Below are 17,779 nucleotides of genomic sequence, written 5' to 3'. Positions count from 1 at the left end.
TCATCCAACCGTCGGTTCAAAAGAGGTAAAAACAACATACCACTCTGTTCATGAGGGGTCCGTACTCCCTAAACCCGCCTTGAAGCTGTCTGATGCTCTTGTTGTAGGCTTTATTCTCTGAGGCGTCATCGAATAGGTCTTCGGCATCTGCTGTCGTCCACTGGGGCCTCAGACGCAGACGATGCTTGATGCCATCATCGTACCACAGCATGTGATCCTCGTACTCATCCCAGTCAATCACTCTCCTCTCCGTGTCTTTGCGTCCTTTCCACTGGTTCCATTCCTTCATGTATTTCGCATGTTCGGCTTCCCAATCCGTGATTTATTGATTCTTCTGCCTGCTCATCCTGCAATGCATAAGAAAGAATGTAAAACACCCTTCTTTTATGAATGTAAAGCATCAAAATAAGAACTTAGAATCGATGAGGACGGCTTGTGGTACTCACTGGTGTAGGTCGTAGCCACCGGTATCGTGGACGGCTGGTGGTGTGTGTTGCGCCTTACCAAATTGTGCGGCAACGCGCTGTGGCAAGTGGTACTCCACGGCATAGACACAAATCATGGGCACGATGCACCGGAAGAGAAGCCGGTCCTGCTTGCACATGCTGTTCAGCTCGAACCCCCACTCTCGATCATCACTATACGGCCGCCAATTAACCTATAACCAAACAATGGTAAGCTCAAGTGAAAGTGGTATCGAAACAATGGTAAGTTCAAGTGAAAATGTAGTTCTTATACCTGGAAAGGCGTGAGAGCATCAAGCTCGTTGCTGAAGACCTTGTACAAGGCCTTCGATTCGCCCGTGTAGACACGCACCACGTCCCAAGCGTATGCAACGGTCGGGTACCGATCATCTTCGTCATCTCCGCCATAGTCCGTCCATGCACGCGAGCGCATCTTCTCCGGACGGCCCACCGGGATTCGCTCCCACATCCAAATGGAGAGGCCCCATACACATCCACACATACCGGACGTGACTTCCGCTCTCTGGGTCGCGTCGTCAAGCTACAAACCAAGTATAGATGATAAGATGTCAAAATGTAAAGCAGCACACGTCTGATATTTGAAAGAAAGTGATATTCACTTACCGAACGGTATAGGTAGGCGAGTCCGGCAGCCCCCCAGCTGTACCCCGCATCCCAGTCCTTTAGGAAGTCGAGATACATCCATAGGGCAGAGTTCCCGGAGCAGTCCGGAAACACTACCTCCGTGAGAATGTACCACAGGTAGGCCCTGGCGTACTGCTCCACCACCCGGGGCTCGGCATCTTCCGGGCACTTGCTCCGGTGCTCGAGGAGCCATGGCAGCGGTATGCCGGAAGTCCGGTTGCTCTTAGCGGGGGGCAGTCACCGATGAGGCTGACAACCCTCTCGTGCCAGTTCGCCCTCTCCACTCTTCCTGTGAGAGGACGACCCTCCAGCGGTAGTGCCGTAATCATCGCCCAATCCTCGAGGGTCACGGTCATCTCCCCGCATGGAAAATGAAAGTTGTGCGTCTCTGGCCGCCACCGGTCGATCAAAGCCGTGAGAGCTGAGTGAACGAGCGTCGGCGGCTTACGCTTGAACTGCAGGACGAAACCCAATAGTCGGGCTCTCCTGAAGAACGATGCGTACCGATCGTCGTACTCCATCTTAACCGTCGTCTTGTGAGCCCTCATCCGCAGTGGCGACAGCATCTGTGAAAATCAATAACCAAAGCATAATTAGCATGGACATAATAGTTAGCAACTTGTTTTCATCAATTCGAAAGATTTGGTTTAAAATGCTAATTACCAGTCCATTCTCAATGAAACGGGCACGGTGACGCTTGTCGAACCTAGGGTCAAGCATTGTGTACTTCGTGCCGATGTCGTCCGCAAGAGGTGGCCTCCTAAAAGAATTGCATAAGCATATCAAAAGATTTTTCAACATGAACTAGGGTTCAACATTAACTACGAAACACATCGATGCATAACAAAAATTAATCACATCCAACAGAACCTATGAGTTCAATCTTTGAATAATCATATATCAAGATTATTATGAACATGAACTAAATACAATACATATATCAAAGAACTAAATAAAATACTTTTATGAAGATGCAATCACCATGGTTTCAATGCATCATAACACATATTTCTCCAACAACATCCAACATGCATAATCTCATTTTTTGTTAAAAAACAAAAAAAAACGAACTAGGGTTCATCTTGAGGATTCATACACTACATATAACAAATATATCAAATATTCATCTCCAATGTTCATCATACACTACATCCAATACTTGCATCATAGCATAGGAACATGCATCATCCATCATATAAAAAAAACCATTCAAAACAATTATGAACTAGGGTTCATCTTAACACAACCATACCAACTATTCAATATAGTTCATATCTAACACAATATAACATCTAGAATCAACCTAAATCAATCCTAGGGTTAAAAAAAATTCAAATAGGAGTGATTTGAATCGAATAATGCGACGAATCGAAAGGTGTTTGATTAAAACTTATTGGAGGGATTGAAAGGGCTTACTTTTCTTTCTTCGGAGTCATCTCGATCCGCAAAATCCGTCAAGAAACGAAGAAGATCGGAGGGGGGGAGTGGAGGGGATGAGAGAGGGCGAGTTGGAGCAACTGCTCTGTTCTTCGTGGTGGGGGCGGCTGGGTGGGGGGAGAAGGGGGTGGGGGCGGCCGGCCCGCGGTTTATATATGCCCACACCCTACCGCCAGAAACTCCGGCGGTAGGTTCACACAACCTACCGCCGGGTGAAGCGGCGGTAGGGTGTGACGGAGGGGGCACGGAGGCCGTTATTGTTGCTGACGTGGACAAGTTTGCTACCGCCGCTGGTCTCGGCGGTAGGCTATATGATCCTACCGGCAGACCCCCTGGCGGTAGGCAAAAGGGTCAAATCCCGAAATATTTTCGAACGGGGTTAGATCTTGATTTTGTTTGCAAAAAGGGTCAAAACACGAAATTTTGCCACCCAATGTACTACGAAAAAGGCATGGCTATGAAATGCTCCGGCGGCACGGGCTGCTGCCGCGCAGACATCGTCATCAACAGATTCGACGAATACAACAGCAGCACGTCCGGGTCCGGCTATGACGTGCAGCTCAGATGGTTGGGCAGGAACCGCAGCGCGGACCTGGAGCTACTCCCCGTGCATGCGGTTATAGCGGAGCAGGGGTGGTTCGAGAACAGGCTCATCTCACACCATCTTAGCAGAGGCTGGCACCCGTCGACAATGGCCGCAGTTCCCGTTTGGCTGACGTGGGAAATTGTTGGCCATGCTGCCGCACAACCCGGCCTCTGCAAGAGCAACCACAACGAACGCTTTAAGATTATAAGAAGTGGAGGCTATAACTGCCAGTGCAATTGGGGTTACGACGGTAACCCATACCTCCCCGACGGGTGCAAAGGTACGTAGTAGTACTCTATCAGCTTTGCTACATGTACGTAATGAGTTAGTAGGTTAGGTACAAACCTGTCATAGGTGTCACATTTTTGTACGTAATCTCTTCTCTACTACTTAAAAAGAACTAGTCAAGATGTACGTGCAATGCATGTTAATTTGGAAGTATATTAAATGCATGTGGATATTAAGTAGTATATTATTTGCATGTTATTATGTGATTAGCACTATATTTGGCATGAAATTAACTGCACGCTAAACGTGTTGAGCGTTCGACATTGAAGCAGTAGGTCGTTGGATTAACATGATTTAATGGCCGAGATTAATTGGATCTGCCTTTTTGCGTCTTTTTATATTAGTATAGATATAGATATAGACACTACTAGAAAAGGGGGCTTTTGTACCGATTGGTAAGGGCCTTTAGTCCCGGTTTTTGAACCGGGACTAAAGGGTCGTTACTAATGCCGTTACCAACCGGGACTAAAGGAAATTTTATGATTTTTTTTTTGAATTTTCAAATTTCTGAATTATTTTAACCTCTAATCTCTAATCACCACCCCTCATCACTGCTCAATTTGTCCTCTAATCTCTAATCACCCCTCATCATTTCAAATCATCTAACTTTTCGGACGGTCACCCATCCTCTCACTACTCCAGCCTGAGCATCGCACCCTTTAGTCCCGGTTCGTGGCACCAACCGGGACTAATGCCTTAGCCGCACGAACCGGGACCAATGCTCACATTAGTCCCGGTTCGTGACTGAACTGGGACTAATGTGAATATTGCCTTGTGACGAAAGCCCTGTTTTGTACTAGTGAGATGTAAGGTTCTCATTTCATCTTTCTTCTCACCACCCCTTCGTCCAACCTTCCATGTATATGATAATCAGTCACCTTAATTTACTTACCTTCTGAACCAATTCCACTTTAATTTACTTACCAAACTTCTAATTAAAATATAAGGTAATTCACGGTCAAAATTTGATAAATATTTATTTACATAATCACATTATTATTAACAGGTAAATCACAAGCTAGCATATTAGAATATTTATATCCCGTTGTATTGCAACGGCATTTTCCTAGTACTATATCAATAATTGTGGCTAGCTCTTGATACTTCTGATGATTTCATACAGCCAGACAGGTCATTTTAAACGATGACTTCGGGGTTTTTGTCTAGCTACTTGTTGATCCTTGGCTTCTTGAGTGGCTGGTGACAATGACAGGTGTCAGTTGGCTGGCCTAAAACTTTCGGCCGGTCGCACGTGCACCGCCCGACTGACGCGAATTCAGGCATCCGATCTGCCCCGCTTTGCTTAGAACGCGATGTTCAGTCGACATCCGCCTTCCATCGGCGCGCAGCGCGCATCTACTGCACAACCGACCGATGAGGGGACCTCCAGCGCCATCCCCAGCTCGTCCCCAATGACCGCATCACCTTAGGGCACGAGCTCTCCTGAAAAAAAAGCTATAACTCCCGTGGCAGCAGATGCAGCTCCGCCGTCGGCCATATGCAGCTCTGCCGTTGCCCCCCTCTTGCAGCTCAGCTCCCTTGTCAATGTTGGCGCCCGTTCGCCGTGGTCACCTCCCCTGTTCACCTTCGCTGCATCTTTTCAGCTCCGCGCAACACGGGTTGCAGCTTTGAACCCTACAGTTGTAACAAAAGATAGAGAAACGCCATGGCTATCATCGATAAAGCCGGTTCCAGCGAATTCCGTGGCTGGTTGTAGCACCATTGATGCCCGGTTCCAGCAAAAACTTCGCCGCACCAAAAAATTGCCGCCTCGACGTAGCATCGGGCTCCGCCAGTTCCAGCAATTTTCGTGGCTGGTTGTAGCACCGCTGATGCCTGCTTCTAGCACCCGCCGGTGTGGTCACCACTGGCAGTTGCGTCTTCCAGCATCTTCCACCGATGGTTTCATCATCTGAGCACCATGAATCCAGTATCTGCACTCCACGGTTGCAGCACCCCTTGCCCTGCGTGATCGCCGTGCCCAGGGTGGGCGGCGCCATGCCCGGCCGGTTGCAGCATCGCTGGACACCTTCTCTAGCACTAGTGGACGCCCCCGTCTCCAGCACCTGCTCCGCCACGCCGCCCCAAGGCCGCCGCCACACAGCAGTTAGCAGTGCCGCCCCCGAGCATGGAGAAGGTCGTCGAAGCCGTGAGCATGGAGAAGGTGCAGGCCATGTCCTCCCCCTGCCTTGCGCGAGGCGGGTGAGAACTGATTTGGGATCCATGGGGAAGAAGAGAGGAGGCGGGAAATGAATGGACAAGAACGCTCACAAGGGGATAAGAAAAGGAGAAACAGCGGTGCATGGCGCACGGGTCTGTTACGATGGGTGGGAGGACGTAATCAATAATACTACACGTACAGGATGATTCATACAAAGCTTTACAGGATGACAACGTGGCCTAATCTAATTGCTCCCCCTGATTTTCAGGGTGGGGCCGTCCCCCTTAATCAAATTCCAACCAATCACAGCCAATGAGCCTGTAAATCCTCCGTACGACGCCCGTACGTCTAGCATTGCTCGGAGGTAATGCAGTGACGTGGAGATAGCGATCGGCCGAGCGTTGCACCGGCCTGCCTATTACAAACATTGCCCTTCTTTTTCTTTGGAAGAATTCTTGTATTACTCAATCAAATCACAGGTACAGTCACGCTTAACAGAGTCCAAAACGACCTTCGGTCCCGACCCAAGCCATACAACAGTTCAGCCTTGAGTCCTCCCAAAGTTTGCCAAAACATGACTAAAATTATTACAACCTCGTCGAATATATGAGTAATACAAGAACTACGTTCGGTCATACTATCTTTAATCTCTCTAACAAGAAAGGCGTATTTTAATCTGTTTGTATCTCCACTTTTCACCATGTTGACTGCCTCCAAACATTGCCCTTCTTGATTGAATATCAGATTACAACGAGTGCACGCGGTGGTCACAGGAAGAAAATAGTTGCTATGGTGAATGTAGAAACACGGAAGGATCCTTCATGTGCCGGTGCCCGCCAGGAACCACCGGCAACTACTCCATATTCGGTGGGTGCGTTAACGCTTCTGCGACCGTTACAGGTTAGCTTACTTAATTTCTGTTTCTCCACGCAATATAACTTATGTTTCAACAAAATGATATATGTTGCCACTCTTTGGAAGGTACTTGTGCCACATGGTGCGGGGACGTGGAGGTGCCGTACCCGTTCGGCATTGGCCCATCCGAGTGCTACTGGCCAGGGTTCAACCTCACATGCAACAGAGACCATGACCCTCCACTGCTGCTCCTGGGCAACCCCGACCTCCGAGTCGTCAATATCTCCCTTGCCAACTCCACGGTGCGCATTGTCCGAACCAACGCCCTCATAAGACGTGGCGACAATTCAACGTCGGCAACGCCTTGGTACTGGCCCTTGATCGGTAACCCATTTCTTTTCTACGGAGAGGAACCTTACTCCTTGTCCACCAGCAACGAGCTCGTGGTCACGGGGTGCAACACGCAGGCGATGCTATTTGGGCACGGTGACCCAGCCATCATCAGCGGATGCGCCTCCTTCTGCTCCCACAACGACACCCACATCACCTTTGGTAGCGGCAAATACTGCTACGGCATGGGGTGCTGCCAGGCGCGTATCACCGAATCCATTGATGGAATGCCCAAGGAGCTGCTTTTCAAATGGTTGGACGCCTACGTCGCTGAAGACTTGATACCATTGCCAGCCTTCGTGTTTATCGCAGAGGAAGGATGGTTTGACCAGAAGAGTGTCGCCGGCAAACTGATGCGGAAAGATCGGGAACTGACTTCGGCAGCTGCTATGGAGGTTCCCATTCTTCTTAGGTGGGAAGTCCTGCATAATGGCTTATCACCCAAAGTGAGCTCACGTCCGGACGGCGACCTCTGCAAGAGCAAGCACAGCCAGTGCAAACTTGGGAACAGAGGCTATACCTGCCACTGCAACGACGACGACGGAGGCAACCCATACGTCCCCAACGGATGCAAAGGTTCGTTCAATTCCATCGATCGTTAACTGCACATACATAGAGGTCAATTACGTACTATCATTAGTACTACGTACACGTCATTAACTTCTTTTTTTGTCTCCAGGTGGCCGTGCCAAATTCATCAAAGGTGAGCAACAAATGCTGCAAATTCGGCGGTATTATCTGATTATTGCTAGTGCTCAATTTTGATCACCCCTTCTCATGTATTCATGTGCTGCCAATGTTTTTCATCCATACCAAAGGCTTCTACTAGTCTCAGTGGAGGGTATAGAAAACATGGGTTCAAGCTTTTGTATCTTATAAGACTATTAATATGAAAACTATTCATTTTTATCAACTACCTCTCATTGTTAGATTTATTTATCACAAAAACATGTGCAAAATATACTTTCTTACACGTGTCTACTATATATAACATGGCTTCCTAGAAAGCATGCAGTAAAAAGAGTGACATTGATTACAAAATTATAAATTGATTTTGCATGGTCACCAACATTATTAGTCATGCATATTAATATAATATAAGATTCATAACTTTCTACTACCATATAATTACAAAAATAGAAATCAAAGATACATATCGGAGACTGTATCAATATCAAAAATGTCATCAATTTACGAACGGAGGGAGTATCAAAAGTAGATGACAGTTAACGATTCAAATTAAAAGTATGTTAACAATTTCAGAAAAAATAAACATCAAGCAATCAATTTGACGGACCAAACCACACAATTATGAACATGGCCTTCAAAACACAACCAACCTTTTCCGTTTGAGTATATTTATAATACCTAATAAAACCACACATTATGAAAACACTTTTTGTGACAAATTTACGCATGGTATTTATCTGGAGAAACAATGATAATTTGTATTGTTTTTCCAGGTTCCAGCATCATTATCGGAGTTGGTAGTGGGGCAGGCCTCATACTTCTGGTCCTCCTTGCATACTTTATTTCCTACAAACTGAAGCATCAAAGGGCACAAATGTTGAAACAGAGGTATTTCGAGCAAAACCGAGGGCAATTGTTGCAACAATTGGTATCTCAAAGAGCTGATATTGCAGAGAGGATGATCATAACATTGAAGAGCTAGAGAAGGCAACAAACAATTTTGATAAAGCTCGTGAACTCGGTGGTGGCGGGCATGGTACTGTATATGAAGGGATTTTGTCAGACCTCCATGTTGTAGCCATCAAGAAACCAAAGATGGTTGTTCGAAGGGAGATTGACGAATTTATTAATGAGGTTGCTATCCTATCACAAATCAACCATAGGAATGTAGTAAAACTATATGGTTGTTGCCTTGAAACAGAAGTGCCATTGTTGGTCTATGAGTTCATATCCAATGGAACACTCTATGATCATCTTCATGTCCAAGGACCAAGATCACTATCATGGGATGATAGGCTACGGATAGCAACAGAAACTGCAAAATCTCTTGCCCATCTTCACTCAACGGCTTTAGTACCTATCATCCATAGAGATGTCAAGCCTGCTAACATCCTTTTGGATGATACTCTAACAGCAAAGGTAGCGGATTTTGGAGCTTCAAGGTACATTCCATTGGACAGATCAGGTCTAACAACAAATGTGCAAGGTACACTAGGATATCTGGACCCGATGTACATGCACACATGGCGCCTCACGGAGAAGAGTGATGTTTATAGCTTTGGTGTTATGCTTATAGAGTTGATGACTAGAAAGAAGCCATTTACCTATATGGCTCCCGAAGGCAATGGTCTTGTGGCACATTTTGCTATCTTATTTGCCGGAGGTAATTTGTCAGAGATATTAGATCCACAACTTCTGAGCGAGGGTGGCGACAGAATTGATGAAATCGCTGCAATTGCGGTAGCATGTGTAAAATTAAGAGGCGAGGAAAGGCCAACCATGAGACAGGTGGAATTGCGGTTGGAAGTTGCTCAATCCCCTAAGGAATTCGAGGCGGATGGTGATATTGCAGCAAATTCTCAGTTAGCATGTGGACCGGGATTGACTAGCAGGCAGTATAGTATGGAAGAAGAATATGTGTTGTCTGCAAGATATCCACGGTAGTTCTGCTTACACGTGATTTGGACATGGTTAAATATCGGAGATTTATGTGCAACCTACTACCTTAGTGAAAAAGGTGTTTCCAAACCTTTTTCTCTGATTTTCAACTTTATTTCTTCCCTTTTTATAATTTTTCGTATTCAGTGTAAGCTTATGGTCAGCTTTGTAAGCTCATTGTACTCAATTTGTATGCATCTAGGATAAAGATGCCTCTCACCTTGTTCTCATGGCGGTAGTTTTTCTACATATCTAAGTTGTGTGATCGTTGGTTTCACGGAGTGAGTCCCAGTGAAGCCACATTTTATTCCCTTAAAATACCATTTGAAACATGAAATTTCCATAAGTGTTTATCCAAAGAACGCTTAAAGAGATCATAACTAATAGTTGTGAGGACCCATTACCCGGCCCTGAGGATTTTTTTCATCTACTTGTTGATCTGAATCAAATTAACATTATATTTTCGACCGACCAAAGATGCCATATATGGCTGGTGAGCAAAAGGTTTGATAGCAAATGGCTTCAGTTCCAGTAACAAATTGCACAATTGGGAACACTAAAAAAATTCATCTTACCTGAAAGGTTGGAGCTAACTCAGGGCTCCACAAGAATCTTCCTTCATAAACATCCATAGCTTCATCTATGTCGTTTCATCTCAACAGGAGGAACTGTCCATTATCTTTACACCTTTAAGCAAAAAAAGACATCCGGTTATTATTGTAATCCTGTTGAATAAGTTTTTCATCTACAACCTGAAAATAAAAGTAACTTCAACTCCCCACAACTGCATAGCATTATGCCCCTTTTAGCACTACTAAATTTCGAGAAAAGGTGCACTTATTTCCAGCGAAAACATACCTTAAGTATGCAGACACCGACAGTTTCAAGTTTCAACAGAAAATTCTTAAAACACGAAAAAGATAAATAACTGAAGAAATGCAGCTGCTAAGTGTTACCTGGTTGATTTTGTAAGATACTGATCGTATCATCCCAGGACACTTCCCACGCTGAATCTCAATGCAGGGAGCCATGGACACCTTCAACTTTAAAAGAAACAGTTCGCTGCTGAACTTCAAGAAAAATCATCTGACACACAAATTAGACCTACCTCAGCAAATATTCAAAAGTAAACAAAAGCACATGTAACAATATCTCCAACAGTAAACCTAACACGTAATATATAAAACGGTATTTATTGGCTAAACAAACAAAACAAATTCGGAGGAATAGAGGCACTGGCTTGACTCCAAGAAGATAATAAGCAGTTATACACTAACAAAGATTTGTTACGGTTCAAGAAACAATAGTATCAGCTTCGATTATTTTGGGTAAGATGCAGGCAGCTATGTCAGTACTAGGATGCACATACCCGAGATCCAATAGATGTTCTTATGCAGGACTAGAAAAACACAGCTGAGGTTATTAGGAACAATTAAACTTCACATTTTCAATAGGTTTCTGCAATTTCACCATAAAGTAAGGCACATCAAAGCAGCGGTTAAACATAAGCTACAAGTTGAAAAAATGTCAGCAGGGCAGTGGAATTACCTTAAGGGAGCTGCCGAGGACTCGAGGGACAAGTCTAATACGCAGTCAGAGGCCTAGTTACTTTCGTGCTTTAAGACCCTAGTTCACCATTCGAAAAGAGATGAATATTTTTTCCAGCATTCACACAACACCCATCTTGTATCAGTCTACACCATAAGGAAGAGATTATGCCTATTCGGAACCTCCTACTCTACAATAAACAGCTTGCCATTCATCTGGAAACTGGCACAAATGAGGAAAAAAACTGCCCGAGTTTTCTTAAAAGATTGGGCAAACATTGTTGCTGATCACTTGAATTGGTTGACTGATCCGTGCTCTCCTCAGGCACCATGGAAGTCCACTCAGTGGCCAGCCAATGTTTCACCCTGTCTCGCTTCGCCACGAGCCGGCCTTTGTTCCTTGCGGACAGCCGCAGAGGGCTCCCCGTCCTGCTCAGAACCTCTTGTGCCAGCTCCCGCACTTTGGGCTCGCCCCGGACATCGCTGTGCTTCCCGACACCGCACACCACAGACACTTCCAATGGCAATGTACGGTCCACTTTCAGTGCGTCCACCCACTGCAGCATCAGCACATAGGCTGAAGTTATACTGAACCCATGTAGGTTCAGCTTCACCTCAGTTTCTGACCAAACCATCGCCTTGGTCAACACTGACGAGGCTGCCAGAAGCTCCTGCACCACCTCAGCTTCTGCCGGCCATGGTGATGCAGACTTGAGCTTCCTCACCAACTGCGCCGCCGACAGCGGGAGCGAAGGGTCCAATTCGCGAGCCATCGACACCACCGTCGGGCATGAGTTAAGCACGAAATTGTAACCTTTCGTGGTTGGCGTGACACGCAATTTTCGCATCTTCTTCAGCCACGCTAGCATCTTTCCGTGCTCACGGCAAGCGCTGTAGCACGAGAGGACAATGTTCGCCGCACCGGTGCCCAGGCGGATGCCGGCGTCAGACATGGACGCAATCACCCTCTCCATCTCAGCCAATTGACCTGCCTTCCCATAGCATTTCGCCACCAATCCGAACTGAAACGCATCGGGCTGGTACCCCAGAGACAGCATCACCCGGAGCGCCTCCTCGGCCTCCGCGGCGAGGCCCATCATGCACAGGGATTTAATCATGGCCATGTAGGTCTTGCCGCCCCCGGCGAGCGGCGTCGGCATCGCCCGGAGCTGCGCGTAGAAATCCATGGCCCGGCGCTTCAGCCCGCGCGAGGAGAAGGCCGCCATGAGGTCGCAGTAGAAGAGGGCCAGATCGGCGCCGGACTCGAGGCGCGCGGCGGAGTCGGCGATGAGGGATCTGGATTCCTCCTCGGCGCCGTTGGCCTCGAGCAAGGCGGCGACGGCTGCGGCGTGGATCGAGCTCCACTTGAACCACCGGGCCTGGGTCACCGCTTCGTAGAACTGCGGCAAACATTCAGAATTTCGCCAGCGAGGTCAGGGAGAGGGAGAGGGGTTGGAGAGAAGGAGGGGTGCGCGGGGGCTCACGGGGACGGCGAGGGGGTCGGAGTCCATGAGGAGGCGGGAGAGCGCGGCGAGGGCGGCGCGCTCCGACTTGGTTCCGACGTAACCGCGGATGACGCGCTCCGCGGCGCCGGCCGTCACCGTGCGCTCCAGCTCCGACATGAGTCGCCGCTCGCTCCGCCAGCTCGAGCCCCCTCCGGATGCGGCGCGACGCAGAGACGCCGACGCGGGGGAGAACCTCCGGCGACGCAATGCGGCCGGCCCCGGCGCCGGTGGCGGTAGTGACGCCACCGCCGGCATTGCTGCTTGGGGGCAGGAGCGCGCTAGGCTGTGCAAGTTATCAGATGAACGTACCTTATCTATCTGCTTATACCAGAGTGCTCAAAAGGAGATAATGTAACAGGGATATAACAATATGTTAAAAAAATTAGTTCACATTTCAAATTTAGTTGAAAACAATACAGTACTTGTTAATATTGTATAGTTTGTTTTCAGTTGTAGATGTAGCCTTAATGGTTCCAGTTTTATTGGAGCAATGAGGATTTTATTGGAGGATTTTATTATAGAAATGTGTAACAATTTAAGAAAAGACATAATAATTTCTTTTGAAAGACGAAAAAAGATTGATTTCAAAAATATTTGATGAAATGATTAATTATATTTGTTATTTAGGCAGGTTTATTAATTATAGAAGGTTTAGTACCTTGAGAGCAAGCAAAAGGCACACTAAAGTAAGGGCAACTCGAACACGCCGACACAAACGAACACGGATTTGATGCGCTTTTTGTCTGTTTGAATCGACGGTAAGGGCGGCGTCCGCCCCGTCCACATTTTGCTAGCCAGTGCATCCAACCGGCTGAAGCATTTCGTTCGCGTGGCCGGTATGCAGCCATAGTTTTACACAATTTTTGCATACAATCTAATATTGCCAAAAGTTTAAATCACATAGTTTCATCACAATGATCAATAGTTTACAACCAAATAAAAATATCATAATTTGCAAACCAAATGAAATTTAAGTTGTTACAAATACATTAAAATAAATACGGTTAAACACATGTCCCACCATCCGGAAGCGGCGCCGAAAAAGTTTGGGATTGAAGAGTGGGGACGTGCACTGAAAGTAATCGGCTAAGAGTATGTAATGGCCGCTCTCTTTGTTGCGATTCAACACCGGAGCATGGCTCGGGATCGAGCCCCTAAACCTTGGTCGCTGCCTAGCAATGTGGTCACTGACGAGAATAGTCACAACCACAAAATCCTCATCGACCGATGATGAATCTTCGGATGAACTCATCCCCAATATCTATGGTACCTTGTGGGCAAAGCGTCGAACACCTTACGGATGTGGTGGATAAGTCGGCCGGTGAAGAGCCTCGTGTCTTTCCCCGTTACAGGTAGCAAGCTTGTTGAAGTGGAGGCGGCCGTGGAGCGAGGCCGGCAAGCTTGGAGCTAGGTAGGTGGCGGCGGAGGCGAGGGGGTGGCATGGTCGTAGAGGTGCTACAATGGCATCGAAAAGAGGCCAACAACGCCGGCAAGAGCGGGCATCCGATGCGGCATGGAGGTGGTGGAAGTGTGTGGATGCGGGGCGGCGGCCTCGGCAGCGTCCAAGCGGCCGGAAGTGGGAAGCGACATCGATGGCGGCATGACCGGAGGTGTTGGGTGTGGAGGGAAGGGGATAATGGGCGTTGTGCCACCAATGGGTGGGGCAGGGGGAGGACAAGGCGGGCATTGCGCGCGTCCATGCAGTGTCCGCGCCGCCGCAAACCCGGCTCAAATTTGCGTCGAAAATGGGTAGGGGCAGATGAAAAATGGACGACCGTCCATTTTACGTGGGTGCCTTGGGCCGCAATTTCTGTCTGTTTCAACCTAAAGAACGTGTGCGGACAAAATGCGTCGATGCGTTGGAGTTGCCCTAATCCAACTAAATGTTTTGATTGGTTACCAACCACTAAATGTGGTATATGTATTTTCTCATTCAAAATGTAGAACATAAGAGTCATTCCGATGTTAGGTGAAAATGGGTATCAATAAAACCACAATGATTTTGTAGGCACGTTCGCCAATTGGCCTTTGATATTGCGCATACAAAGCTATTTTGTTGTGTGCTATGACATTTCGATATTTTAAAGAAGTTTCTATTAAAAGAAGGCGTGATCAATATGTAAACCATTTGGATATAGCTAACAAATATGAAAATGTCAATACAAATATGTGATAACTAATTTGAAAATAACACTACACACCTAGCTACTCAAATTGTATTTACATCCAGAATTGTTTTTATTGTCTGTTTAATTTCAAATAGACTCATGTAAACTACCATCTGAGATGGCTTAATACACTAGTGCAGAACCGGGCTACAACACCGGTTCGTAAGGGCCTTTAGTGCCGGTTCTGCAACCGGCATTAAAGGGTGGGGACTAAAGGTCCCCCCTTTAGTACCGGTTATGCACGAACCGCCGCTAAAGGGCCACCACGTGGTACGAGCCGGCGCGGGGGGCGGGGAGACCTTTAGTACCTGTTGGCAACATCAACCGGTACTAAAAGGAAGGTTAGGGGGGGGTTTTGGGTTTTGGGTTTTGGGTTTTGGGTTTTGGGTTTCTTTTTCCTTTAATTTTGTGTTTTCCATTTAATTCTTTTCCGTTTGCTGGTATTTTACGATACTACATATTGTACACGTTATGCATATATATATAAATAGAATTTCTCGTAGAACCAATACAGATTTTTCTCTAAACGGGTCTGGAACGTCTTTGATGAACTTTTGCCAAGCCCTGCCGGCCCGCCGGCAAAGAAAATGAATAAAGGAGTTATTAATTAGTTGATATCAGGACATATATATAATGATTGAAATTACATGTTCACTATCCCCTTCACGATTGGGTACTTTTTAGGTTTTTTAAGCAGGGAGTCCAGTACTTCAACTTTTCCTTCTTTAACTTTAATGTCTACCAAGATCCAGTGGTACCTGCATGCGCACGTTTGCATGTATAAATTAAGCGGGCATGTGCATAACACTCATCAACTAACCCTAAACCCTATACACTTATTAACATCTAGCAAGTAACAAAAACAGAATTTGTAGTACAAGACAGTGTGACTCACTGGAAGTTGTAAGGAAGTAATATATCTACATTGGTATTGAGGCGCTTCAAAAACTCTAGCATGTTATTCTCTACTTCTTGTTTATAATATTCATATGACCATGTCTCTTCATTAATGGTATTTGGGTCAATGAACCCAATGCCATAGCGTTCAACTTTTCTCATTTCGGACATCTTCATCCTGCATAATACCACAGAAAAGAATATAGTGAGGATAATTACAGGTAATGATCAACGAGAGCACTACAGCTAGCTTGAGACTTAAATTACAGAAAGAAATCACTTACAGACAATAGCAACTGACGATAGATTTGTCGAGTGCGTCATAATTGAATAACTGAAACAGTTCTGTATACTCAATAAACAGAGCTAGCTTATGGAAGTAATCCTCTTCCTTGACTTTCACCATGAGGGACTCTAGATTGTGGGTCTTGCAAATTTCCATGTACCATTGATGCAATTCATACATTCTTGTTGGGAGGTTCTTGACCTCCTCGGGCTCGATCAAAGGTTCGCCGCGGACATATTTCCGTTTTATTTCCTCCTCTCTAAGCGGAGACATGGGCTCGATCTCGAGGAGTTGTCCAACAGTCATACCGAGCATTTCAGCCTGCATTATATGCTCCTCGGTTATTACCAGATTGCCCAGCTGGGGAACGGTTTGCCCACATACATATATGGCGCTGGTACTCTTATGTGTTGTTGGCACAACAAGCGGGGGGATCGATTGCGCCGTCTGTTCTCCCAGCTGGGGAACGGTTTTCCCGCATTTTTTGCCAGCTGCTCCCTTGACTCCTTCTGTACTCGTGCTCGATGTGCCTTCCTGATTTGGCGCTCATAGTCTGAGTCAACAGGCTTGGGAGCTGGTGGTCTAGCCATACGAATAAAGTGGTCAATCTTTTCCTCAGGCACTTTCTCCCTTGGCGGCGGTGCCGGTTTCGGTCCAAAATGGGCGTCCACTTGGGCCTTCACTATGGCTTCGTTTTGCTCCTCGGTCATGTCGTAAGGCCTCTAAGGAAGAGGAGCGAGGCTTGGACCATATTTATATCGCTTGCCTCCGCCTGTACCTCCTGTACTACCTCGACTCGTACCGCTACGCACCATAGCTGCGGCGGCTCTCTTCCCCGATTGCTGAGGCTGCGGAGACAGCTGACGTGGCTGAGTTGGAGCAGGAGGAGTGGCCTGACGCTGTGCCGGACTTGAAGCAGGAGGAGTGGCCTCACGCGGTGTCGGACATGAAGCAGGAGGAGTGGCCTCACGCTGTGCCGGACTTGAAGCAGGAGGAGTGGCCTCACGCGGTGTCTGATACGTCTCCAACGTATCTATAATTTATGAAGTATTCATGCTATTATATTATCCATCTTGGATGTTTAATGGGCTTTACTATGCACTTTTATATTACTTTTGGGACTAACCTATTGACCCAGATCCCAATGCCAGTTTCTGTTCGTGGCTTCCCTTACCGACTTCTTTCGCCTATATATTCCCATATACCCTAAAACCTTTGGGGAGCAGAATAGATCGGGAGTTCCGCCGCCGCAAGCCTCTGTAGCCACCAAAAACCAATCAGGACCCTGTTTCGGCGCCCTGCCGGAGGGGGGATCCCTCACCGGTGGCCATCTTCATCATCCCGGTGATATCCATGACGAGGAGGGAGTAGTTCACCCTCGGGGCTGAGGGTATGTACCAGTAGCTATGTGTTTGATCTCTCTCTCTCGTGTTCTTGAGGTGATACGATCTTGATGTATCGCGAGCTTTGCTATTGTAGTTGGATCTTATGATGTTTCTCCCCCTCCACTCTCTTGTAATGGATTGATTTTTCCCTTTGAAGTTATCTTATCGGATTGAGTCTTTAAGGATTTGAGAACACTTGATGTATGTCTTGCATGTGCTTATCTGTGGTGACAATGAGATATCACGTGATCTACTTGATGTATGTTTTGGTGATCAACTTGCGGGTTCCGTGACCTCGTGAACTTATGCATAGGGGTTGGCACACGTTTTCGTCTTGACTCTCCGGTAGAAACTTTGGGGCACTCTTTGAAGTTCTTTGTGTTGGTTGAATAGATGAATCTGAGATTGTGTGATGCATATCGTATAATCATACCCACGGATACTTGAGGTGACATTAGGGTTTTGGTTGATTTGTATCTTAAGGTGTTATTCTAGTACGAACTCTATGATAGATCGAACGGAAAGAATAGCGTCATG

General features: G+C 46.7%; 2 protein-coding genes across 2 annotated transcripts; one reads left to right on the top strand and one right to left on the bottom strand.

Moving 5' to 3' along the window:
- Nucleotides 1–6,023: 6,023 nt before the first annotated feature.
- LOC120961950 (wall-associated receptor kinase 2-like) lies at nucleotides 6,024–9,685 on the top strand. The gene is made up of 4 exons (XM_040393351.3): nucleotides 6,024–7,402; nucleotides 7,506–7,529; nucleotides 8,290–8,404; nucleotides 8,470–9,685. The coding sequence occupies exons 1-4, from the start codon at nucleotides 6,523–6,525 to the stop codon at nucleotides 9,458–9,460; spliced, it is 2,010 nt and encodes a 669-aa protein (XP_040249285.3). The 5' UTR covers nucleotides 6,024–6,522; the 3' UTR covers nucleotides 9,461–9,685.
- A 1,399-nt stretch (nucleotides 9,686–11,084) lies between these two features.
- On the bottom strand, nucleotides 11,085–12,827 carry LOC109763393 (pentatricopeptide repeat-containing protein At2g17033). Its single transcript, XM_020322240.4, has 2 exons — nucleotides 12,486–12,827; nucleotides 11,085–12,401 (listed from the first exon to the last, which is right to left on the bottom strand). The coding sequence occupies exons 1-2, from the start codon at nucleotides 12,759–12,761 to the stop codon at nucleotides 11,214–11,216; spliced, it is 1,464 nt and encodes a 487-aa protein (XP_020177829.1). The 5' UTR covers nucleotides 12,762–12,827; the 3' UTR covers nucleotides 11,085–11,213.
- Nucleotides 12,828–17,779: the final 4,952 nt, after the last annotated feature.

Source organism: Aegilops tauschii, chromosome 6 (genome assembly GCF_002575655.3).
Source record: "Aegilops tauschii subsp. strangulata cultivar AL8/78 chromosome 6, Aet v6.0, whole genome shotgun sequence".
Classification (NCBI taxonomy): domain Eukaryota; kingdom Viridiplantae; phylum Streptophyta; class Magnoliopsida; order Poales; family Poaceae; genus Aegilops; species Aegilops tauschii.
This window is presented reverse-complemented; position numbering and strand designations above follow the sequence as displayed.